The following is a 22,887-nucleotide window of genomic DNA, read 5'->3' as shown; positions in this document are numbered from 1 at the left end:
CGAGATAAAAGCCTCTCCTTTCCTCCTTGCTCTTTGGTCGCCGCTTGGAAGCCCAGTGCTCTTGACCCCGTCTACGCAGCCTATCTACCCCGGACTGACGGGGCTCTCCGCTTGCGCGGTCGTTGACAGCCTTCGCCGACACCTAGTACCAGCCTCCCCAATCAGCCGAGCGAACAGCTCATTACTCGCCTGTATATCATATCGGCCTTTCGCTCGCGATTCTTCGGTCCGGACTCAGCAACAATGCCTGGGTTCGCGGATTCCTTCTGGACCCCAGACTACGCCAGTGGTCTGGGGGTCCTCTACGGAAAGCTGCAGCAGGGAATCGTGGAAAACAAGCAAATACTTACGGTTGCGTCGATGCGTGCAGACGCCGAGGAGATATACAGCGCGAAGCTAGGTGATATTGCGCCGAGTGTGGATAGGATGGTGGCGGGATTCGCGAAGGATGACGGAGCAAGTGTGCGGAAGGTGAGTTCTGCCCCACGGCCCTTGCTACTGACTCGCTACGACGTATGCTGACCTGGGCGAACTTATGAAGGCCTATGAAGGAACTCGTACCGAGATGGTCGAAGCGTCGCGGAACCATCAGAAGATTGCGTCGAATATCCGAGAATTGGTCGTTTCACCGTTTAGACGCTGGTGCGATCAGCACGAGGCACGGATCGAAAACTCCCACGATGACCTTCAGTCTCGGATCAAGGAACATACCAAGCAGGTGGATTTGGTCAAGAAGCTGCGGAGCCACTACTTTAACAAATGCCGCGTCCTTGAGGATCTCGAAGAGGAGAACAAGCTCGCCTTCCAGGCACCCGAGACCAGCCCTAAGATCAAGCCGACTCCCAAGATCATCTTACCAGACAAGGAACTAGTGGAGGACGAACCGGTAGAGCTCGGTGACAGGATTTACACTCCAGATGACTTGAAGAAGCTTCTCGTGCACATGTTGGAGACTATCCCTCAGGGCGAGATCAAAGTACCCATTATCGGCACGTACCAGAACACCTCAACCGGCGCGGATATTGTGGAGTACACCCAGAAGTACTTGAACGCGACTAGTCTCAGCTACGCGGAGAGAATCGGCCAGGATCTCGTCGACAATGGCTTCCTCCGGTTAGTGGGAAATATGGGCAGCACGTTCGCCAATAGCTCCAAAATGCGCTACCAGTGGCGCCCCAAGAGTTTCCAGATCTCTGGCGTACCTGAGAAGAAGACGGCTTTGATGCGTGTGACTTCTGTCGCAACCAGTGAAGATGGCATTGATTCTCCTATCGCATCTGTCTCTGAGATGTTGGCGGGCTGGAACCCACTGAACAACCCTTATCCCAATGAGACGCCGGCGGAGAAGCTCCGCAGAGAGGCTCGTGAAGCCGATGAACGTTACAAGGCCGCTGTGCGGAAACTTGACCTCATTAGATGCAAGCTTGAGGAGGAGATCGTTGCGAACTTGAGGTTTATGGAACAGTGTGAGCTGGACCGCCTCAAGGCGATCAAGGCCGTGGTCCTTGATTTCTCCGGAGCTATCAGCAACGTCATTCCGAATTTGCAAAGCACTGTGGACCATATGATGCTATACCAAGAGACAATTCAGCCTCTAGGCGATCTCAGATACCTCCTCGAGAACTACAGAACTGGTGGATTTGTACCTAAGGTCCAGGCTTACGAGAACTATTACGGCTCCGTGGAGGGTAAGTTATTTGCCCGTTGTGCGCACGAGTGCACATCTAACTAACTACTTATAGATCAGATCTTTGGTGTCGATCTCGAAGCTAGGGCAAGGGCCGACCGTAAGAGGGTGCCGGTCATTGTCACGACGCTCTTGACCTACCTTGACAACTGTAAGATGAAATCATACTTTTAATTACGTTCGGCTAACGGAGTATACAGGTTACCCAGAACTTGAGGGAGACGAGTCAAGACGTGCTATTTGGCTTACCGATGTTCCATTGGGAGCCACTCACCACCTTCGTAACGCTCTGAACAATAGGAAAGGCGACTTTTTTGAAGTGCTTCAGAAATATGAGATTCCTGTTGTTGCAAGCGTGCTTAAGCTATACCTCCTTGAACTGCCAGGTAGGAAGATGCCCACCACGACTCAAGACATAAGCTAATCAACCTTCAACAGACTCCCTTGTTTCATCCCAAGTTTACGAAATAATCAAGACCATTTACTCCACGACTGCAAATGAGACCACCGAAGAAGGACGCATCAAAGTCCTCCAAAGCACCCTTGGCCAACTCCGTCTCAACAACATTGCCACGCTTGATGCGATTATGACCCATTTTACACGTTTGATAGACCTGACCTCTGCCGACGAAACCTACATTTCTGCGCTTGCTCAATCGCTGTCCCCTTGCGTTCTTCGTCCCCGCAGTGAGAGCAGCCTCACGATGGACGAGCGCCACAGCTACCGCCTGATTCGCGACCTTTTCGCCCATAAGGACACAATCTTTGGCGAACTGAAACGCCAGTCCAGTGGACTCCATGGAACCGCACCCCGTCCGCGGGCCATCAGCACAGATGAGAGCAACCGCCGCGCCGCTATGGAAGCCCGCAATCGGGCCATCATGGACCGCAGTCGAGCCCACAGCCCAGCCCCTCCTCGCAAGCACCGTCGCGACCGTTCTAGCGGTCCAGAGCCAGGCCGCTTCCCTATCAACGTGTCTGGCGCGAAAACTCCAACGACAGCCCGGAACAGCCTAGACGTACCCGGTAGCCCCTCGCCCACGTCCGCAGCCTCTGCCGCCGACGAGCTCTCCACTGTTAACATCAACTCCCCTGAACCTGTCACGAACGGCACTTCTGCTCCCGCCGTCGAGTCCCCCACCATCCCAGACCACCCCTCGGAACCGACTACTGCCAGCCCTCCCTCCGAAGCCTCGTTCGACGACTCTCCGACCCACACGCCCGCGAATCACACCGAGGAGCCCGCCACTACCACCACCCCAACCGCAACCAACCTCAACCGCAGTTCCATGTCTCGCTCCAGCGGCATCTACACCCGCAAGCCGGGTCTCGGCAGCCGCTCCAGCTTCCCCATCATCGCTGGTGAGACAGGCACGGACAGCAAGCGCAGCAGTATCGCCGAGAGCGTCACTGAGCCTAAGGGCGTTACCCTAGAGGATAAGCCCATGGACGACTAAGTCTGCTGAGCATTCGTCGATATTCCTGCCATGAATGTTGTTTTTGATTAAGCGTGGTGGATGGTTTGTACACTTCTACTACTCCGTCTTTACTGTTCCAGCCGTCAACTTCCACTTCACCTTCGACTTCGACTTTCGATTTCCCGTATAAACCATATCGTTACATTTTGCATACCCCCCTGTATGTCTATCTCATTCTGTTGCTTTTATTAGTCTTTTCTTTTACTTTATATTTGTTTTTGGATTGTATAGCACCTTTTCTTTTGTAGGCCTGTATATGAGTTGTATACAGACCCGTCCCGGCAATTGTTTCCCTTCCAGTAGGTTAAGTTTCATGTATTCATGGTAATGATGCACCTGTATATCTAAGAGTACAATGCTCCAAACGACACTCTGAAAAGAATGAGTGATCAGTATCCAACAATCGCTAATAGACTCCACGAATGCTCCGAGAAATAATGCTGTAAACGAATCTGTCAAAGGCCTTGGCCCGAGAACAATCTTCTCAGAATACCTTCGCCTGGCCCGGTAATCTGACTCTCAATCTCTTTCTGTGATACGAAGCAAACAAGATTTTGTTCATCCAGGGCTTTGCTAAGTGAGGCCCCACTGGACTTCGAAGGCGTGCGGCGAATATCTGAGCCACCGGCGACTGTACCACCTCGACCTCGACTTTGGAATTCACCGACGAGGCCCAACGTTTCGAGACTGCCAAGGACATCTTTGAACTCCGTGGCAGTCAGGGGATGCAGAATGTTATCTGCTCTGCACAGGGTGCAATACGCGTCGAAGATTTGCTTGACTGTTGGAGCCATATTTCGAGACTTGGACGGAGTCTGCGGGATGTCGTATTCGCGACGCTTCCGATCCAGTGCGACCAGCGCACAGATCGCCGCCTTTTGTTGTAGATTGAGGCACTGTAGCCTCTGCGTTGTGCCTTGGCCAAATACTGAGGATGTGATTTTTGCAATGTGTGCAATACTAGCTCGGGGCGCTGTAAGAATTGTGTAGGGGAGTGCCGAGCTGGGCTTCAGCGCCGTATGTTTAGGAGAAGACGAGAGATTGTTGTTTTCGACCAAGATTGTTTTCGAAGGGCTGTTTGGGTTTTGTATGTTGAGTTTCTGCATCGTTTCGTGTTCAATGACGTCAATTGCTCGTTTGATGAGTTCAAAGGCCTTCCGTAAATCTCCAGTTTGTGAAGCAACCTTTTTCGCACACAGCTGAATGGCTGCAGGTTGGACGAAAGGGATGAAGTTGGGGTCCTCCGCCTGGCCTTCTGGGAGTAATGACCGGAGGCGGTTGATGACAACGCCCGCAATCTGTCCGGCATTGTAAGGTAAAAAGGGGAGCAGAAAAGGCTTCAGATTCTTCGCTTTCAGTTGAGGTAGAGATCTGTCCGTGAGGTCAAGCGCGTTTGCAATGCCGATTAGTATCAACTTTGACTCCTTCTGCAATGACCACTCAAATAGGGACTGTAGGATCCCTGCATCCGAAGTGAGAAGATGATCAATCTCATCTAACATGACCAAGAACATGTCTTCATTGCCCGCTTGCTTTTTGTCGGGCAGGAACATGCTTTTGAGCCTATCGGCTTCACTTTTCCTGAAAACATCATCATCATCACACAAGTCCTCGGTAAGCTTGCTGTAGACGTCCTTTGCTGTTCTCATGCTCGCACAATTCAGTTGGGCGACTCTCACCAACTCAAGATTCAATTCATCGAGCACTTCCTTAACAAGGGCACTTTTGCCGGTTCCTGGAGGGCCGCTGACATACATGCACCCGCCCTTTCGGTATTGCATGCCATCGGTGATGAATGTAGTGAGCTTCTCGCGTTCCGTTTCCCGACCGACTATCCGCCCAGAACTCGCACCTCGCGCAAATAGCTGGCGGGCTTGCGTGTAAACAGTCTGGACAGTTGTGGGCGTTCCAATCTGGCGCGGTGTGCGGGGCGTCAAAGCTTTTGTTCCAATCTGAACTCGGTGCTTTGGAGTAACTGGAGGCGAGTCGAGGGCATTCCGGTATCTAGCCTTTGATGGGGTTTTGAGTTCCACGGGTTTCAAGTTTTCATCTGTATACATTAGCCATGGGTTGTTGTCAAGCTGCCGTCTGCACCTACCATTGACAGGTTTGGAGATAACTGGAACGGAATTCTCTTTAGTAGAGGAGCTGTCATTGACACCCTTGGAGGTAATCGGTGCGAAGTTCTCTTTCGAAGATGACGGCTCATCTTGTTTCTGCACATCGCTCTTCCTTGTTCGCCTTGTGTCAGGCGAGCCATCTTTCGTAGCTGACGGCTTGTCGTGTTTCTGCACATCACTATTCGTTATTTGCCTTGTGTTAGGCGAGCGATCTTTCGTAGTGGTGTCATCCTCCAATTGCAACTCCTCGCTTTGCTTTGTTCGAGATCGAAGCTGCCGAGTCGATGGTGCCGGTTCTTGTTTGCTTTCGCGGTGGATTCGAGGCGGCTGTGTTCTGCGCCTGCTATTATTGCGCAACGGAATAGAAGCTATGAAATTAATCCAGTTAGTAAGATGGAAGGAGCGTGGAGAGGCGAGCAAGTGGTTGTACCTTCTGTCTCAATCGTGGCCCGCTGGCGCTTCCCCAGAACTGTGGCAGCCATTGTGAGAAAAAGGGCAAGAGCGACCAAGACCACTATCTATCGATGTATACTCCGCACTGTGAGGTACAACGATCCGTCAAGCGTTAGAGCAGCAGAACTGCGTCGTAGGGTAGACAGATGAAGGTGGATGTGGTGCTTATCGCAGCCTGTCCGAAGGAGGCATAATTGGTTTTGTTTCGCGTGTACGCGACGCGTTTCTCTATATCACGTGATACCTTATTCCCTTCAGTATTGTCACTCCCAGCCTCGGATAATTACATACTCCGGACAATCATGAAATGCGTCACTGAGGCAGCCTAATAGCAAAGCATAGAGCTTTAGCAGAAGTTAAATACATCTTTATTCTTGCATTCACTTTGCGTTCAGTTACTTGAAAAGTCAACTCTCAAGCTCATGCCCTCTCAGTCTTTAACCTCCTCCTAGACGATAGATTTTTTATCTGTAACATATCTGACATCTCCCAAGCTTTGGAGGGGTTTGCATTTGTTTGCAAACTCTCGCTCCAACCTTGTTGGTTTGAACACATACAAACACACACTCTTGGGTTTCAAGGCAGACAAACAACACTGTTACGATTGCTCCCTTAGAAGTGTCCTTAATGATATTGATTCGCCATGGATAGCGATGTGGTCGCCCAGTTTTCTGAAATCACCGGCTCGAAGCCGGAGCTTGCAGCCCAGTACCTGCAGCTGACCGACTTCAACATTGAGCAGGCCATGCAACTTTACTTTGAGAACGACGGTGCGGAACTTACACGCGATCCGGTTCCATCGACTTTAGCAACAGACACAGCCTCTCGTCCCATGGGCTATGAAGATGCGTCCGGGGTAGTACACATCGACTCTGATGAGGACGAAGCTCAATCTACGCCTCGAAACCCAGCCAATACATCAACGTTTGAAGACGACGCTGCCATGGCACGGCGCTTACAAGAAGAAATGTACGGTGGACAAGGTCCAGCCGATGAAGTACGTGCACCGATGGCCCGCACGACCGAAACACTTGTTGGCCCGGGGGAGGATTTAGGTGATGATATGCATGAGAGTATCCTGGGGCAAATCCGTACCCGTCAACGACGAGCGAGTAAGTACACATCCTACTTATCTTGCTCAGCTCAGCTGCTAATATGATCTCGAAATCAGACCGGCCTGGCATCTTCAATCAACGAGATACTACGTCAATATGGACAGGCGAAGATGAGGCGGAAGCTCACCGCGAAAGACTGGCAGAGGCGACAGCAGGTGCATCCGAAAGATCGAACAAGGCAAACATGCTCGCAGAGCTATACCGCCCACCGTTCGAAATCATGTCACGGCTGCCTTGGGATCTGGCTCGGGAAGATGGCCGTGAGAACGAGAAGTGGCTCCTAGTAAATATCCAGGACCCCTCTATCTTCGACTGTCAAGTCCTGAACCGGGACTTGTGGAGGGACGCCAATGTCAAAGAAACCATCCGAGAGCACTTCATATTCCTGCAGTACACTAAAGACGATCCCCGCGCCGCGCCGTACCTACAATACTACTTCCAAGCCAGTGACGTCTCCGATAATTATCCACACATCGCCATCGTTGACCCGCGGACAGGCGAGCAAATGAAGGTCTGGTCAGGGCCGCCGGTGGTGAAGGTCGCAGACTTCCTGATGCAGCTCCACGAGTTTCTTGACCGATACAGTTTGAAACACAATGTCCGGAACCCAGTGGCGAAACGAAAACCAGAAATCAAGGAGAAGAGCATCGATGCCATGACGGAAGAGGAAATGCTGGAACTAGCGATGAAGAATAGTCTCGGCGCGGAGGCTGCGCAAACACGAAAGGTGGAAGACCCTGACGACCTTACGCGAAGCACTGGCGATGTCAAGGGCAAGGGTAGAGCGGTAGATGAGGATGACATTGAGATGGATGAGGCGGGCGAGAGTGGAACCACAAACGCCGAGCCATCTGCATTCTGGTCAATTGCAAGCGACCGGCCACACACCGAACCTCCAGCTGACCCTGCAACCACAACTCGCATTCAGTTCCGGCACCCAACTGGAAGAGTGATCCGACGATTTGCGCTGAATGATCCGGTCAGGAGGATCTACGAATGGCTCAAGGCTGAACCTGTCTTGGAGGAAAAGGCTGGTCTAGAGTTCGAGCTGAATGCCATGGGACGCAACCTGATTGATGCTCTTGACGCGAGCGTGGGGGATGCCGGTTTGAAGAATGGTACTATCATGATAGGATACATCGAGGGTTAAGAACGACCTCACTGGGTGATTTACATAGTACGATAGTCGGGCAGATCTTCTATCTACTAGACGCGATATGATTCGTCACGGATAATAATGACCCACCACATAATACATTCAGACCTGGTTGACATTGGAACACTTTAATTCAGATCTTGTACTGCATAGACCCCCATGCCTGGCTTATTGTTCATTGATCCTTTGTAAGACACCGCCCGCAAGCGCCCATGCTGACCGCCCGGCAGAATAAACCCCGCGCGGGCCCCAATCATGGGCCCTCATGACATTATTGGTGTTGTTTACTGCTGTCGTCGTCCCTGTTGTGGTTGTCCTCATCGTCGGCTCCCTGGTGGAAGACGATGCGAGGGAGTTATCGATTTGGAGCCCTTTATTGCCAATACATTATCAATTCTTTATGACTCCACTCTCGGCTTAAGCAAGGAATGTCTGGCAGCATATCTTGTCTTGCTTTCACGACCCATCTCAGCCGCTCGCTGCCCGCTTTTGTTGACGTCGACGGGGTTTCCCCAAAACAATAGCATTTGGAACTGTCAACACCTCGCTCGGACTGATCTTATTAGCTGTATTCGTTCTTTGAGCTGCTCCGATTCTCAAGTTCTCAGTTCTTTTCCATGTTGTCTCTTTCCCCCTCATCTCTCATTTAGAACATACGCCCGTTGTTAGGTACGCTGCCTTCGATCGTTCCTTATCGATGCCGATGATCGTCTATTTGATAGCCCCATCGCCCTAGCTTTGTGTTTATACTGGCATGCACTGTGTTCTCTCATACTGATTATACACTCAGACGTTGCCATTTCTAGTGGATTATCGGAGACTGCTCGAAGCGCCGCCAAAATGGAAGGCCTGGTGGATCCAGAGACGCTGTACATGAAACAAAACTGCATCGGTACGTACTAACAGCGCTTATTGGCGTCGCCCTGCAATGGTTCTAACTTGCGCTTCAGGTGGTGGAAGCTTCGGGCGGGTGTATAAAGGGTATGACACTCGACTTCCTTCCTACGATTGGCATTCCTGATACGAACGGCATCCACAGTGTCGATAAACGCAACGGAAAGTCAGTCGCAATCAAGATAATTGACGTGGAAAATGCCGAGGACGAGGTTGAGGACATCATCCAGGAGATCGCCATCCTGTCCGAGCTCAATTCCCCATATGTGACCAGATACCATGGATCATATTTGAAAGGGTCAAGTCTTTGGATCGTGATGGAGTTTTGCTCCGGTGGTAGCTGCTCTGATCTAATGCGTCCTGGTCCAATTCCGGAGGAATACATTGTCATCATTATTCGAGAACTGCTCAAGGGACTGGACTACCTGCACAGCGACAAGAAGCTGCATCGTGACGTTAAAGGTACGCTTGCATCTCACTGGGCTACTGAAAAACTGCTAAGGTTTGTGCTTAATAGCTGCGAACATTCTTTTGTCGTCGGGCGGCCAAGTGAAGCTGGCGGATTTTGGAGTCTCCAGTCAGCTATCGGCTACCATGACGAAGAAGAATACATTTGTCGGGACTCCCTTTTGGATGGCTCCAGAAGTGATCAAGCAGTCCGGATATGACTACAAAGCCGATATCTGGTCACTAGGGATTACCGCGATCGAGTTGGCCCACGGAGAACCTCCATACTCGGACATACATCCCATGAAGGTCCTGTTCCTAATCCCTAAAAATCCGCCACCTACACTACAAGGTGAATACAGCAAAACATTCAAGAACTTCGTTGAACTTTGTCTTCGGAGAGACCCACGAGAGCGACCGACGGCTAAAGAGTTGCTGGAGCATCCCTTCATCAAGCGAGCGAAGAAAACCAATTACTTGACGGAACTGATCGAGCGCTATGAGCGTTGGCAGGCAGTGAACGGCAATAAAAAGAATGACGAAGATGACGAGTTGGACCAGGAACCCTCGGTCGGCCCAAGGACCACCGAGGAAGACGACGATCTCTGGGACTTTGGCACTGTTCGTCCGGCGGGACGAGGGCATGCTCTCAATCCGATGAGGGTGACTGACCTCAACGCTAGGGGTCAGGGTCCGAGAGACAGAGACTTCAAAGCCGAACCCCGAAAGGAGGTACCTAGGTCGAGTCACCCTGCGTCTCCCCCTGCTCATCTTAAGAGTACGCCTATTTCGCCAAAATTAGCTTCTCCATCGAAAATTCCACTACCCCCGTCCCCGGTGAAACCATCGCACATCGATAACTTCCCAAAACCGCCTTCACATGTCATAGCCCAGAAAGTAAGAGAAAGCCCTGGGAGTGATTATGACAGAGCCCTACAGCAGTCTTTAGCTCAAGATTTGAGTTTCCTGCAACTTGATCGTTCCCCGGGAACGACTCTGATAGACAGAGGGAGCCCGCTCTCCACACCGTTGCCTCACCAGCCGCGGTCATCTTTTTCTTTGGAAACACCAGCTCTGCAGGTGTCACCTTCACGAAACTCTGCTGAACAACAGGTCAGGTCCGGGATTGAACAGCCGCGTGCTCAGCCTCCACTCTTTTCTGAACCACAAGCTCAGCACCAGTCCTATTATTCGCGTCCTCCGCCAACACCAAAACATACATCTCCGCCGCCCCAACCTCAACCTCAACCTCAACCTCAACCCTTTCTACATGCTTCTTTGCACAACTTAGCACCCAGTCATTCCAATTCAAACGGCCATTTTTCGAACAACAAACCCGCTAATTCAAACGCACAACTCCCGAAACAGTCGCCCAACCCTCATGAAGTCACAGCTCTGAACAGTGTCATTCTTCCTGCTCTGAAAGAAGCGATTCATCGTCGTGCTCGTTGTGTAGATGTCGCTACCCGGTCTACAATAGCCCACGACGGCGAAAGCCTGAAATCGGCATTGGAACTCCAGTCCCGGCGGGAACATGCCCAAGAAATGATAGAATCATTATCCAACGAACTGGGTGGCATCCTTTCCAGGATCGAGCGCTGGGACAATGACGCGCCCGTGGGCATGGGCGCCGGCATTCACTCCTTTCTGGAAGGTTTCCTGGAGGAGGTCCTCGTCAGGATTGAGCCAGGTGACGATGACGAGTTTCGATAGGCGCCGACACTCTTATTTCATTCCCTTTCTACAATTTTGCTCTAGAGCCGTTGTCACGGCTCACTTCTTTCCCTGCCGCTCCTTAGATAGGATACATTTGGCGCTATATCTACTTTCGTCATGAGGGACCCAAATCTTTCCTTCGCGTTTCCTTACTATTTCTTTCTCGTTTGTTGTCTCGGGAGACAACTGTGTGCAAGTCGGTCCTGGTGAGGAATGATGTATTGTGTGGCTGTACATTTGGGGCACATTGAGGGGTCGGCTGTCCATTCAGTTCCGTTCAGACTGTCTTCTGTCGACGCTTCATTATGTGTTTATACAGGGCTGGTCCTTAGATCTTTCAATTTGGAGCAGGATATTCCGCGGTGTTCGTCTGGCTTGAGCGTAGTAGCGCCTGGATATATATTTTTGACGACAAACCCTCATAGTACTGGAACTAAAGTAGGATCTGATAGCTGATTATCATTATGAGCTATTGTAGCCGTTAAGGACATTCGAGTGAGCATCAGCAACGTAAAGACATAGAGTGGGTATAATATCGTGGTATCATGTTAAGTGCATTGCCCAGGTATTTTCAGGTGGTGTGTGATTACTGTACGTGCAAGAAGCTTTTGGCCTGGGTATCAGGATCAACGCTTGGAGGCGCGGAGCTAGGCCGGATGGTGAGGCCATGGCCACGTTATCATTGACCTAAACCGGCCATTAAGTTGCACGACCCGACCATGGAGAGGCATAATGGGTCTTCCGGGTCATAGGTATCCACGACGGGCGCGTGTGAGATCCCAGCTGACGCAAGGAGAAATTCCGGAAAGGCCGGGACCAAGAAGGCTTAGTTATGGTATAACGTCCGAAGACGCGGCTGTTTGAGATGAGAATTAAGCGGTCCCAAAGCGACCGAATGGCACCGAAGCAACATAATGCATCATGCTGTGGGTAACGCGCCACAAAGGTTGGGGGCCGCCTTGTTTTCGAGATGGGCATGAGATCATTTCTGGGTTTTATCAACCCCCAGGCCGAAACAGCCAGTCTGTCTCCGGCGTCGGAATCAGATAGTTCGTGATATTAAACTCATTCGTATTAACTGAAGCATTGTCCACACCCAAGGGATTCGAGCTGCCAGTTCCGGTCAAACCAGGTATCGACATAGGATTGTTAACAGCCTCGGCCATGTCCAGACCGGTGATATCAGGCGTTCGACCGGCGGGTACGCGCGGGACATTGAAAAAACCAAAGACGTCTAGGTACTCCAATTCGTTCGGGGCTAGACTTCTCGAAGGCATCGCTGCTGCTGGGGCGGCCGCCTGGCTAGCCGTTGGCGACGAACGGGGTTGCCGCGATATCAAGAAGTCTAGGTCAAAGGCACACCGACGCATATCTGCTAGTATTTTGACGGATGAGGGTGTGGATCGGTCACCATCAACAGCACCAGCTTGCTGGTATTCGCCGTACTCATCAAGGACTCTCTGCAGGATTGTGCTGTACCGCTCTGCGACTTTCCAGTATTTACCCATTCGGGATAGAGTGTCAACGATGAAGACGATGTCGGGACTGACTGTATGAGCGATCGTGGATCCGTGGACAAGCAGCAATCGAGCTGAGACCCAAAGAGTAAATGCAAAAGGTGGCCCGAGTTTGTCTAAGATATCGTTGTTCACCACAAAGCGAGTTACTGAAAGGATATTATCGACTGCGAGCAAGCACCGCTGGCTCGCACTGTAGGATGGCGTGAAGATCGGGGACCGAGTAGTGGGATAAGCCGCCGAAGAATGGAGCCTAATCACTGCCCTATTGCGTCCTCAAGGTTAGTCAACATTCAAACCGTTCTAGAAGGGTTTGACTTACGTTTGATAAACAGAATGCAGCTGAACCCAGTCGCAGTGATGCCCTTTGTGTTTGGAGCCACTGAACGCTCGAGATGCATTTTCGTATGTGTACTCGGTGGGCAGGTTGAATTCCCAGGTGGTCAACTCGCTGTCCAGTTTGCGATATGTGGCTTGCCATTCCTCAACATCCGACAGAGCGCCAATATCAACGGGTCGCTTGAGGAAAGCATGTATCCGTGTGAGGATACCGAGTATTTCCACATAGAGGCCAAATGAGCCTACGTTCTCCGAACGAATGAGATGATCTGGTCGGTCATTTGAGGATTGGAACCACCTCGTCTCAACGGGCTGGTTTTTGATGAAGTATTCGTCTTTGCAAGGGAGTTTGCGGTCAATGTCTTTATCGTCCAAAGCAAAGTCGAAAGCGGTTGCAAGGGTAGAATAACGGTCAAGAAGATACACCATCCAGAACAGCCGGCGTCTGCCCTCGTCTTCAATCCATGATTCGGCCTCGGGTAGAGTAACAGCTCGTAAGGTATAGATTGAAGGATATAACGGAGATATAAGTGTTGACTTGGACTCAACAGCTAGTCCTAGCTGAACCACTGACCTTGTGATCAATGCGAGGAGTTTCCAACCAGGCGGACCATTAGATGACCCAACTAAATCGAGAGCGAGGATCACTAGAGCCTGAAGCGCCTTGACAGACGAATTTTCAAGCCCATAGAGTAGGACCTTCTGCTTGGAGGAGTCATGATACCGCTTTCTATTCTGCTCGGTGAGTCGGGTGTCACTGGAGAAGCGAAGAGTTGTTGCAACAATGGCATATAGCACCATTCGGTCAGCTTCTTCAAGAGGGGTAGGACCAAAGAAGGTATCCAGTGTTGTTCGGCGATGAAGAATAGGGCACCAGGTGTTGAGGTGTTCGAAGTAAAGATCCACAAGCGCGTACAGTAGATCATAAGGTGGAAGGTCGAGCTCGGGATCAGAGAACGACTGCTCTTGATTGGAGAATAAACTGACGGGCACTTTCAAGGACGACTCATTATCGTTGTAGTCGTTCTGCGCGGTAGTGTTGGTAATCTGTGGCAAGGCCGCCACCGGAGCAAGACCATTGGTGATTTGGCTCTGAATCGAGTTCTTCGCAGACACATCCGTTGGACTTGTGGTGGACGGCTCTGGTGGGCGTGGAGCCGAAGGCATAGATGATGGCTCGTGGAAATAAAATGGGTTCCGTGGACTGGGCCCAGGTGCTGCGGAAGGCTCCGATGGCGAACTATAAGACAGAGACCCGGGCTGGTGCAGATCATGAGAGATTGACAGCCGCGGTTGACCTTGAAGAATATGAGTCTCAATAAGACGGGCCTGAGCCTGGATGATATCTTCCAATCGGTCTAGTATATGTCAGTGAGAAGACGTGTGATATATAACAAGGATGACCATACCGAGGCGCTGTTCAAGCTCCTTGCCGTATCCTGCACGAAGACCAGGCTTCTTCCTTTCCTTGTACTCGCACACCTGGCCATTTCGGGTGCACCACCCACAACTTGGTTGAGCCCGGTCTAGATCATCAGACACCAAGCCATGACGGAAGATCAGGGAACATACCACACTTGACCTTCCGCTGTTTGCATAATTCACACCTATGCTTGTTAGCCTAGCACTTAACCAAGAGTAGGCATGTTGGTAATTATGCAACAAGACACTACACTGCAGGTGTACCAATTCGGATATCCCGAGGTTAGGGGTTTACTTACGAGACTGTGAGTGGCCGCCTGCGTTTCAACCCACGCGAGGATCCATTTTGAGCAAGCCCAGTGTCACTGTCGACAGCCGACCAGGACTCATCGGCGCTGTGATCTTTATCCTGATCAAAGACCGGGTTTACAGCGGGAGGCGGGGACTGTTGCGGTACCGCTGCGGGCGCAGGGTTCGGCATGGTGTGTAGCGAGGTTGAGTTGCAACCATCAATAGCGGAAACGCATAATGAGCGGGAGATAGAAAGGCGTCAGATCGGCAAGATAAGAGGCGGGTCTCGATGAATGATGATAATTGGAAGCCCTGCGAGTCCAGGCTGCCAGACCCCTTTTTTTTCTCGCCCTTTGGGTGGTGAAGAAAGAGAAGTCCGGGGAGAGGGAAGAAGAGTCGAGCGGAGACGGAGCACATGCCTGTTCACTGTGATTGTGGGGAGAGCCGGGGGGTGCATGGTGCCTGAGCCCTGAGGCATTACATGCATATCATGACTAATCAGCATACAGAAGCCACGCACAACCCCCGCAAAAACACGAGCTTGGCACCTCCACACTCTCGAGCATCTCCCCTACAACCATGAGAACGAGGACTCGTGACACAAATTACGACATGGAGGAACTTAGAAGCCGCCATACAAGAGAGGGAGCGAGGCGCGATCTTCCAGCCGGTATCGAGTCCAACCCCATTAGCCGACTGGCTGGTTTTCTTCATGTTTCCCCGTCGCTGATCTCGGGGGAGCATTGCCCCGAGCTTAGGACTTTCTCCGACAAGCACCATTTCTTGCCCCTCTGCTCCGACCAGCTCGGCGCCCTCAAATAACCGCATCTGCCCTCGTGGACCGCCTCGTACTTTGATTCTTCCTGCTTCATCTCACCCTTCTCCCTATAGACTCGCTTCTAGCCTGCTCCTGTTATCGTCACAATGGCTACCGCATCATTTCCCCGCATCAAGGAGATCCGCACGTTCGTGATCGATGGCGTTGGATCCGGTGGTGATTACCACAATGTATGCTGTACTCTGTTCTGGTCGATTGGCGTCTGCTGACTCAAACCAGGTCAAAGGTGGCCACTGGTTGATTGACAGCGATATTTCCACTCCTATGACTCGATGGGCACAATACCGCGGCTCGCGAACATCCTGGGGTATCAACGTGCTGGGATCTTTCTGCGTGGAGATCGAAGCCACCGACGGGACCAAGGGCTTTGCCACTGGCTTTGGTGGTCCTCCTGCTTGCTGGCTGGCGCACCAGCACTTTGAGCGTTTCCTGATTGGCGCAGGTATGTCGAACTATATACCGTCCAGATAAGACTCAACCTAAAATGATTGATCAACTTGGTAGACCCCCGCGACGTCAACGAGCTTTTTGAGAAGATGTACCGCGCTTCCATGTTCTATGGTCGCAAGGGTCTTCCCATCGCTGTCATCTCCGTCATCGACCTCGCCCTCTGGGACCTCGTCGGCAAGATTCGCAACGAGCCCGTCTACAAACTCATTGGCGGCGCCACTCGCTCGCGCCTCGACTTCTACTGCACAGGACCCCAGCCTGCCTCCGCGAAGAAGGCCGGTTTTGTCGGCGCCAAGGTCGCCCTCCCCCACGGTCCAGATGAGGGTGTCGAAGGCCTCCTCAAGAACGTCGAGTACCTCCGCAAGCAGCGCGAAGCCGTCGGTCCCAACTTCCCCCTCCGCGTCGACTGCTACATGTCCCTGAACGTCCCCTACACCATCGAGCTTGTCAAGCGCGCCGAGCAGGAGGGCCTCCACATCGACTGGTGGGAGGAGTGCCTCAGCCCTGACGACTTCGACGGCCAGGCGCTCCTGAAGCGAGCTCATCCCACAGTCAAGTTCACAACCGGCGAGCACGAGTATTCCCGCTTTGGTTTCCGCAAGCTCGTCGAGGGCCGCAACGTCGACATCATCCAGCCCGACGTCATGTGGCTTGGTGGACTTACGGAACTCCTCAAGGTCTCTGCCCTCGCAGCGGCTTATGACCTCCCCGTCGTACCTCACGCCTCGGGTCCCTACTCCTACCACTTCGTCGTCTCGCAGCCCAACACGCCTTTCCAGGAATACCTCGCCAACTCGGCGGATGGACACACTGTCGAGCCAGTCTTCGGTAACCTATTCACCAACGAGCCCATTCCCGTCAACGGCTACCTGGACGTCTCGATCCTCGACAAGCCGGGCTTCGGTCTCGACCTTAACCCCAATGCGCCTTTGATCCCTGCTGCCTCGATTCTGAACCCCGCTCCTGCTCGAAGCCTCCCTGCTCCCGGTACGGAGGAGAAGAAGCCCGAGACAAATGGCACCCATTAAACTCTTGAACCACAATTATGATTGCATGTATATAACGGCTCTGGTTCTCTTTTCATTTTCATTTTCCTTGTTTCTCCTGCATAAATTGGTCTTGGTCGGCACTTCGAACTTCGACATGAACTTTGATAGACGGAATCATTATTTTCATTGAGATTCTTCAATCGCGCTCCTCACGTACGTACCGTAGATTCCCTACCGCAGAACCCCTACCGTACTCCTACACTCAATAACACACACCCCTCTTTACCAAGCCTTCCAAATCACCATTTATCGCCCAATAGGCAAAACAAACGAGATACAACCCAGCACCATTATCACAATTGGTTCTCGGCGCGATCACCGAGAAGCCAGCCATGAGCACCCGCGAGGCTGCGACTGGTGGGCCTGCGGGGCATCTCGGGCCATCAATAGCACGAGCACCCTGGCCCCTTCCATTCCTCCACCAATTGCCGAGAGGTTACGCCGCTGCTCCGTGACGCGCCCGTCGTGTTTTAAATTATTGTTTTCCGAGCCGAGAGATCTCCGGCATACAGTCAATCTAGATCCCAGCTAAGAGGATTCAGCCCGGCGGCTAATCTGCTTCCTTAACTATAGCTATCGTGACTAGGGTTGCATGCGGAAAGGCGGGGTAGAAGGTGAGACTAGGGGAGATGAACGGTGGGATTTAATAGTCGTATACTCGTACACAAACGTCTAACGTGCTACACGTAGAGTCAAATCAAGATGAAGGAACTGTGCGAGATAGATGGCATGATATTCATACTCGTCATCCTAGATATGTAAAGTCCAAACCCAAACACAGACTTAGGGCAGCGAAAGTATGTGTGCACCCGCAAGACCTGCATCCATCAATCTGGGAAAACGCGCGACCAACCATAGCAGTAACACTGACAGATAGATCCAAACGCAGTATCAGAAACTTGAAGGGGGATATCAACAATGGGGTAATAATGTACAGGCGAAGGGAAGATAAACAGGTTCAAATCCGAAGATACCATAACATCACAAGCGAACAGAACACATAGGAAAACGTAAATAGCATAGGAAAGTCATACACAAAGGAAACTGTAGATGGAAGGTGGACTGGCCATTTCCCAGCCTACCACGATTCCTCCCACTCCGTACACTCCGCCCTTCAGATACCGGATCATGCAGCCGCTTGCTGAGGCGGATAGTGCCCGGGAATGTGCAACTCAATGGTTGAGATGCTGTTCTGGGTTTGCGCGGTGGGCCTCTTGGGAATGTCGAGCGAGTTGCGCATGCTATTGGGGATCGACGTCCGAGGGGTCTGCTTCACGGATTCGAGGTCATCATCAGACTCTTCTTCAACGGATGTTGGCACGGTGTTGGCAGTGCTGTGCGTGAAGTCGGTCACGTTGGTGTTCGTAAAAGCAGTTGATGTGGTTTCGCCTCGGTTCCGCTGGCGAGCCGCCTCCTGATCCTGGGCAGAGGTAGAGCCGAGTCCAGCAACAAAGACGGAGTTTGTGGCGCCCGCATTATTAGAGTTGAATGCTGTCTGGTTGTTGATAGAAGCAGGCGTCTGCTGGGGAAATTGCTGGCCATGGCGGTTGAAAGAGTCCGAGGTGGTCATCCATTTCTCGGAAGGATGATCGTATCCGTCAATGGGAAACCGGGGCGCTCCAGCTGCATTCACGGACCTGCTTTGGTTCGAGTGCTGGATTGAATCTACATCTCGGTCAGGGTAGAAGTGGTTGCCATTGTGGGCAAAGTGTGCTCCATCAGGCAACGATCCTGCTGCCGCCAGCAAATCCTTCTCTCCAGAGCTCTCTCCGCTCGAAGGGGACAGCGGCGCGTTTAAGTGACGGTCGATGTTCACGTCACTAGGGAACTTGCCACCTGGCTGCCGCTGGGACGTCGGGCGCTCCTGCGGAATCACGACTGATCCGGCAGAGTAAGGGGTTCGATCTGCTTCGTCTTCATCCATTACTCCGTCACTGCTGCTCCGGAAACTAGCACCACTGACGGTACGTACATGTCGCCTGACGTACGCATTCCGAGCCTCTCCTGTCATGTTGATCATCCGCTCTATATCCTCGTACCAGGCCATCATGGTCTCGTAAGACTCAGCCCTGAACACCCAAGAGTGACCGCGATGCATGGTTCCCGTCTGGCGACCTTTCAGCATGAACTTGTGCGACGTCGAGTCCGGCTGTGAATGCGATCCGAGCTTCTGTTCCGGGAGGTACAACGACATCACTGGCGTCTGCCACGCAACTCTATCGGCCGACTTGAACTCATGGAGATGAGTCGGTGACAGAACATACCTACAACAGCATTAGCAGATCAGACGTTTCTGTAGAGAAGTAGACTAACCATCCAGGAGCGTAACTCTTGAGATACTTGCTCTTGCGCTCTAGCATTCCTGACCTTACTTCCGCGGCCGCTGGATGATCCTTACCCGGGTACGTGATGCTGTCAACATCACGAATTCGGATGCGCGGGTCCACCATTTCGTCCGTGTTAGCGACAAATGAGTTCCATTCATGGTCGTGTGGCATTGAAATCGGGCCTGCCCGGAGCTTGTCTACAGTGTCAAGCGTGTGTTCCGCCTCTCGCTTCATGATACCGGCATAGGCGTTATAAGCCTTCTGAATCTCGCTCACCACAATGGATTCCAGCTCACGGCCAGAGCTCTCAAGATTAAGATAAGCCTGAGCTGGATATTAGCAAATAGGTAATAAAACTTCAAGCAGTAAACGAACCCGGTGAAGATAGTTTTCCTCTTCAATCTGCTTTTCGATCTGCTTTTCAACGGCGAGGCGCACAATGAAAGGATCGCCCTTGCCAGACGTAGCGGACGGGTCAGTATCAACCAACCCCAATGCCTCCTGCAAATGTCGGACCGACTTTCGAGTGCTATCGACTTCTTTATCGACAGAGTTTTTGAAGTCCCCAGAAAGCGCCTTGATCTCTTTGGTTTTCTTCTGTAGGTCGGTTCGGAGCCCTACTAGCTGGTTGATAACTTCACTCTCCACTTCCGCAGCTTTGTTCATTTCAAAGTGCGCTTGCCGGTGAAAATCAGTCAAAATTTCATTGGCATCACCAAGACCGCCTGACTTGAGGAATGACGAGGGAAGCGTCGTATTGTTCATGATGTTGGTTGTAGAAAGATAGAGCTTCGCGCGCGCTTCATATGACTTCTGAAGCTCCTTGAAAAACACAATCAAATCCTTAAGGACCTTGCGCCAAGCTAGTAATATAGTTAGCAAGTTGATCATTACAGAATGATGACAGATTTGACATACCCTGAAAACGTTCAGCCAGGACATCTGTCGGGTTGCCGCTGGTCGGAACGGGAATGTAGAAAGCGCTGTTAACGTCTTCCTCGCCATCCACCGCATACTTGTCTCTGTCGCCGAGAGCCAAACTTCGCACACTGCCGGCGCGCATACTCCTGCGACTACCGCTGCGGCGCAAACTGCCCCTTTTACTCAGGGATGACTTCTTCTTCAAGGTGCTGGATCGGGTTGGTGGCGTGGCGGCACGCGAGTGAGACATCACAGACTGTGACCGTTGGATACTTGACGGCCTTTCAGCAGGACCGGGCATACTCATGGCGTCCAGTTCCTCGTGGAAGCGCCCGTAATTAGCAAGTGGTGAAGGATCAACAGCAGCGTGGGCGCCGTTGAAACCAGAAGTACTACCGGCGTAAGAGTTGGGTCGCGAGCCTGACCGTGTGCCGTAACTGCGACCTGGTGCAAGTGTGTCCGGAGGGTGCGAAGAGGGTGCAAATGGATCCTGTATAGGAGTTTGCGATCGCAATGCCATAGCCATAGCGGGGTTGTACTGAGAATGCGAAAGAGGCGAAGAGGGGGGTAAAAGGCAGTAGTCCCTCAGAGGCAAACAGGGGCGGTGCAAGCCAAATTGCGCGTCGACATCAAAGAAACTGATCAATCACAGGAGACAGAAGGGGGCGAAGAGAGCAGGCAGACAGGTTCAAGAAAAAGAAAAAGAGAAGATCGAAATGGTGATCGAGATGGGGAGGGAATGACCCTTTTCGCCTTTTTACTCCTTCTGGGGGGCGGTTGGTTACCAGGCGAACGGGCGGCGGAGATTGTCAGTTTAGTGATGCCGATGGATGGCTGGCAAGGCCTGGAGCGGACGGTTTGCGGGGGTACTTTTCTGTGCCTAGCCGGTCACTAGAGTCGGGTAGCTCGCGAACTAGGAGGCCGGCAGCAATTCGCAATCGCAGGCAGATTACTCCTAAGTCGCAAGGAGAGGAGAGCAATCAATGTCAGGAGACGCCGTCAATTAAAAGTGCCTGGGCGATCGGATGCGGTTATGTATGGGGCCCACCAGACCAGGGAAAGGAGGCATGGAACTATGGATGGAACTGCAAGTCCTCCTTGGATGATGGAATGAATATAGGCGCAGAAGAGGGGTTCAGCGGTTAAGAACAGGAAAGGAAGCGGATGACGTCGACCCGGATGCGACCTGTTGATGACGCCCAAGACGAACGCTGGCAAGTTGCGACTACACTAGAGTTCCAGGCGGACGGAATCTCCGGACCCATGAGATCGAGGATCCCGATCTGTTCGCGCATTTGATCATTCTGACTCCCGAGTAGTATGTTCTGCTCTGCCTATGCCATGTGCCTGTACCCTGGAAGTAGATGGTACCGCTTGATACCTCGAGATACCACCTTGTCGGAGTACGATTGGAGTCCGAAGTACAGCCATTCCGTAACTATTATCACCTCAGATAAGGTCAGCCTGATTAATGCTGAAGCTTGCGTATTATGATATTCTTAGATCGTGAATCAGGAGAAATCCCGCTGCCTACTCTATAAGCCCACTCTAATTTCCCAAGCCAAGGCTCATCTTCAGGAGATTCAACACCCCCGAGAGCGATCTACAGCATTATTTGAACACAATAGCCTTCACAATTTGTGATTATTGAACGCAATGAGCCACCCCTTACGGCCCAGCGTGGCTTGGAGGGCCCATCTTTGGGAGTCGAACATTGAAACTGTGGCTTTGGTCTATAGGGAGGCCCAATCGCCATAAAAATGTGGTGGAGAGCCAGCCCACAGCAATCTCCCTCGATCAGAAGCCATCCCTTTCGCGCTGCATGTTGGTGGCAATTCTCATCAAACTCTGGCTGATTTGGAAAAAGGAGAGCTGATCTCTGCCGCTTAGGGGCATTAAAGTTGTTCCCGGGTCCCCGGTGGCTAGTGGCTACGTCATGCCCCGTGCATCCGTCGCTGATTATCACCGTTCGTTCCAGAGAGAAAGTTCCAAAGTTCTGTCGATCCATGCAGTTCGTCTCAGGTCTTAATATATTTGGCTGGGGACTTGGAGCATGATTCAGGAAAAGTATCATAGTGCCGAACGCCGTGTCACTTTACTCCGAATCTTAAATCTCTTGGTTAGAGAGCTTACCACGCGACGAGCAGAATTTGTCGCTTCAAACTGCGCGGTAAGCTGCGTGATATCAATACTGGAGACGGCTCAATGGAGACTGCCTCACTTTGACCATGGTCCTCCCCAGTCAATGAACCATCTGCTGCCGGATTCTGATCACCTCGAGCTGTCTTTAAATCCCAGTCTAGCATTGAATATCAAAATAAGGAGCTAGTAATGTGATATCACAAAATGAAGTTGCACAACGCAGGTCCAACACGTTATGCTTCTGCACTCCACAGCTAATTATAGGAATATTAAGGTACGCACCGTTCGCGCGTCTCCTTCAGGGGAGTCGGAGACGGAAGAATCGGTTTGTTCCAGAATCCGTGCTTGAACCCCTAAATCTGCTACATGGCACCCTTGTCGTAAGTAGATGGTCGGTTTGAAGTTAGGAGAAGGTACAAAGTACGGGCGTAGTTCTAGCCCTTGCCCCTAGGAAAAGGGATGTCAGTGTCACGCTGTCAGCTGTCACAGTTAGTTCGTCAAGTCCCACTAGTCTATCCCAATTGC

General features: G+C 51.8%; 7 protein-coding genes across 7 annotated transcripts; 4 read left to right on the top strand and 3 right to left on the bottom strand.

The window, feature by feature from the left end:
• Positions 1 to 47: 47 nt before the first annotated feature.
• BDW74DRAFT_97413 (GTPase-activating protein RGD2) lies at positions 48 to 3,382 on the top strand. The gene is made up of 5 exons (XM_073734208.1): positions 48 to 471; positions 542 to 1,688; positions 1,743 to 1,838; positions 1,888 to 2,073; positions 2,126 to 3,382. The coding sequence occupies exons 1-5, from the start codon at positions 244 to 246 to the stop codon at positions 3,142 to 3,144; spliced, it is 2,676 nt and encodes an 891-aa protein (XP_073586855.1). The 5' UTR covers positions 48 to 243; the 3' UTR covers positions 3,145 to 3,382.
• Positions 3,383 to 3,620: 238 nt separating this feature from the next.
• Positions 3,621 to 5,767, bottom strand: BDW74DRAFT_174824 (AAA family ATPase CDC6; the record flags this gene model as incomplete). Its single annotated transcript, XM_073728142.1, has 3 exons — positions 3,621 to 5,215; positions 5,264 to 5,653; positions 5,716 to 5,767. 3 exons carry the CDS (start codon positions 5,765 to 5,767, stop codon positions 3,621 to 3,623), a joined length of 2,037 nt encoding a protein of 678 aa, XP_073586854.1.
• A 337-nt stretch (positions 5,768 to 6,104) lies between these two features.
• Positions 6,105 to 8,116, top strand: BDW74DRAFT_146897 (DNA-protein crosslink repair co-factor UBX5). Its single transcript, XM_073723437.1, has 2 exons — positions 6,105 to 6,850; positions 6,910 to 8,116. Exons 1-2 carry the CDS (start codon positions 6,382 to 6,384, stop codon positions 8,001 to 8,003), a joined length of 1,563 nt encoding a protein of 520 aa, XP_073586853.1. The 5' UTR covers positions 6,105 to 6,381; the 3' UTR covers positions 8,004 to 8,116.
• A 199-nt stretch (positions 8,117 to 8,315) lies between these two features.
• On the top strand, positions 8,316 to 11,560 carry BDW74DRAFT_146896 (putative Ste20-like serine/threonine protein kinase). The gene is made up of 5 exons (XM_073723436.1): positions 8,316 to 8,678; positions 8,800 to 8,901; positions 8,960 to 8,990; positions 9,049 to 9,365; positions 9,421 to 11,560. Exons 2-5 carry the CDS (start codon positions 8,850 to 8,852, stop codon positions 11,061 to 11,063), a joined length of 2,043 nt encoding a protein of 680 aa, XP_073586852.1. The 5' UTR covers positions 8,316 to 8,678; positions 8,800 to 8,849; the 3' UTR covers positions 11,064 to 11,560.
• A 504-nt stretch (positions 11,561 to 12,064) lies between these two features.
• BDW74DRAFT_174821 (putative C6 transcription factor) lies at positions 12,065 to 14,825 on the bottom strand (the record flags this gene model as incomplete). Its single annotated transcript, XM_073728141.1, has 5 exons — positions 12,065 to 12,848; positions 12,906 to 14,280; positions 14,332 to 14,448; positions 14,495 to 14,529; positions 14,644 to 14,825. The coding sequence occupies 5 exons, from the start codon at positions 14,823 to 14,825 to the stop codon at positions 12,065 to 12,067; spliced, it is 2,493 nt and encodes an 830-aa protein (XP_073586851.1).
• A 734-nt stretch (positions 14,826 to 15,559) lies between these two features.
• Positions 15,560 to 16,951, top strand: BDW74DRAFT_165979 (L-rhamnonate dehydratase; the record flags this gene model as incomplete). Its single annotated transcript, XM_073726485.1, has 3 exons — positions 15,560 to 15,643; positions 15,693 to 15,915; positions 15,978 to 16,951. The coding sequence occupies 3 exons, from the start codon at positions 15,560 to 15,562 to the stop codon at positions 16,949 to 16,951; spliced, it is 1,281 nt and encodes a 426-aa protein (XP_073586850.1).
• A 651-nt stretch (positions 16,952 to 17,602) lies between these two features.
• Positions 17,603 to 21,461, bottom strand: BDW74DRAFT_146893 (SLM1 family PH domain-containing protein). The gene is made up of 4 exons (XM_073723435.1): positions 20,218 to 21,461; positions 19,675 to 20,162; positions 19,286 to 19,623; positions 17,603 to 19,236 (listed from the first exon to the last, which is right to left on the bottom strand). Exons 1-4 carry the CDS (start codon positions 20,744 to 20,746, stop codon positions 18,099 to 18,101), a joined length of 2,493 nt encoding a protein of 830 aa, XP_073586849.1. The 5' UTR covers positions 20,747 to 21,461; the 3' UTR covers positions 17,603 to 18,098.
• Between the last annotated feature and the right edge of the window lie 1,426 nt (positions 21,462 to 22,887).

This window comes from Aspergillus multicolor (assembly GCF_047715735.1).
Source record: "Aspergillus multicolor strain CBS 133.54 unplaced genomic scaffold BDW74scaffold_4, whole genome shotgun sequence".
NCBI classification, from domain to species: domain Eukaryota; kingdom Fungi; phylum Ascomycota; class Eurotiomycetes; order Eurotiales; family Aspergillaceae; genus Aspergillus; species Aspergillus multicolor.
This window is presented reverse-complemented; position numbering and strand designations above follow the sequence as displayed.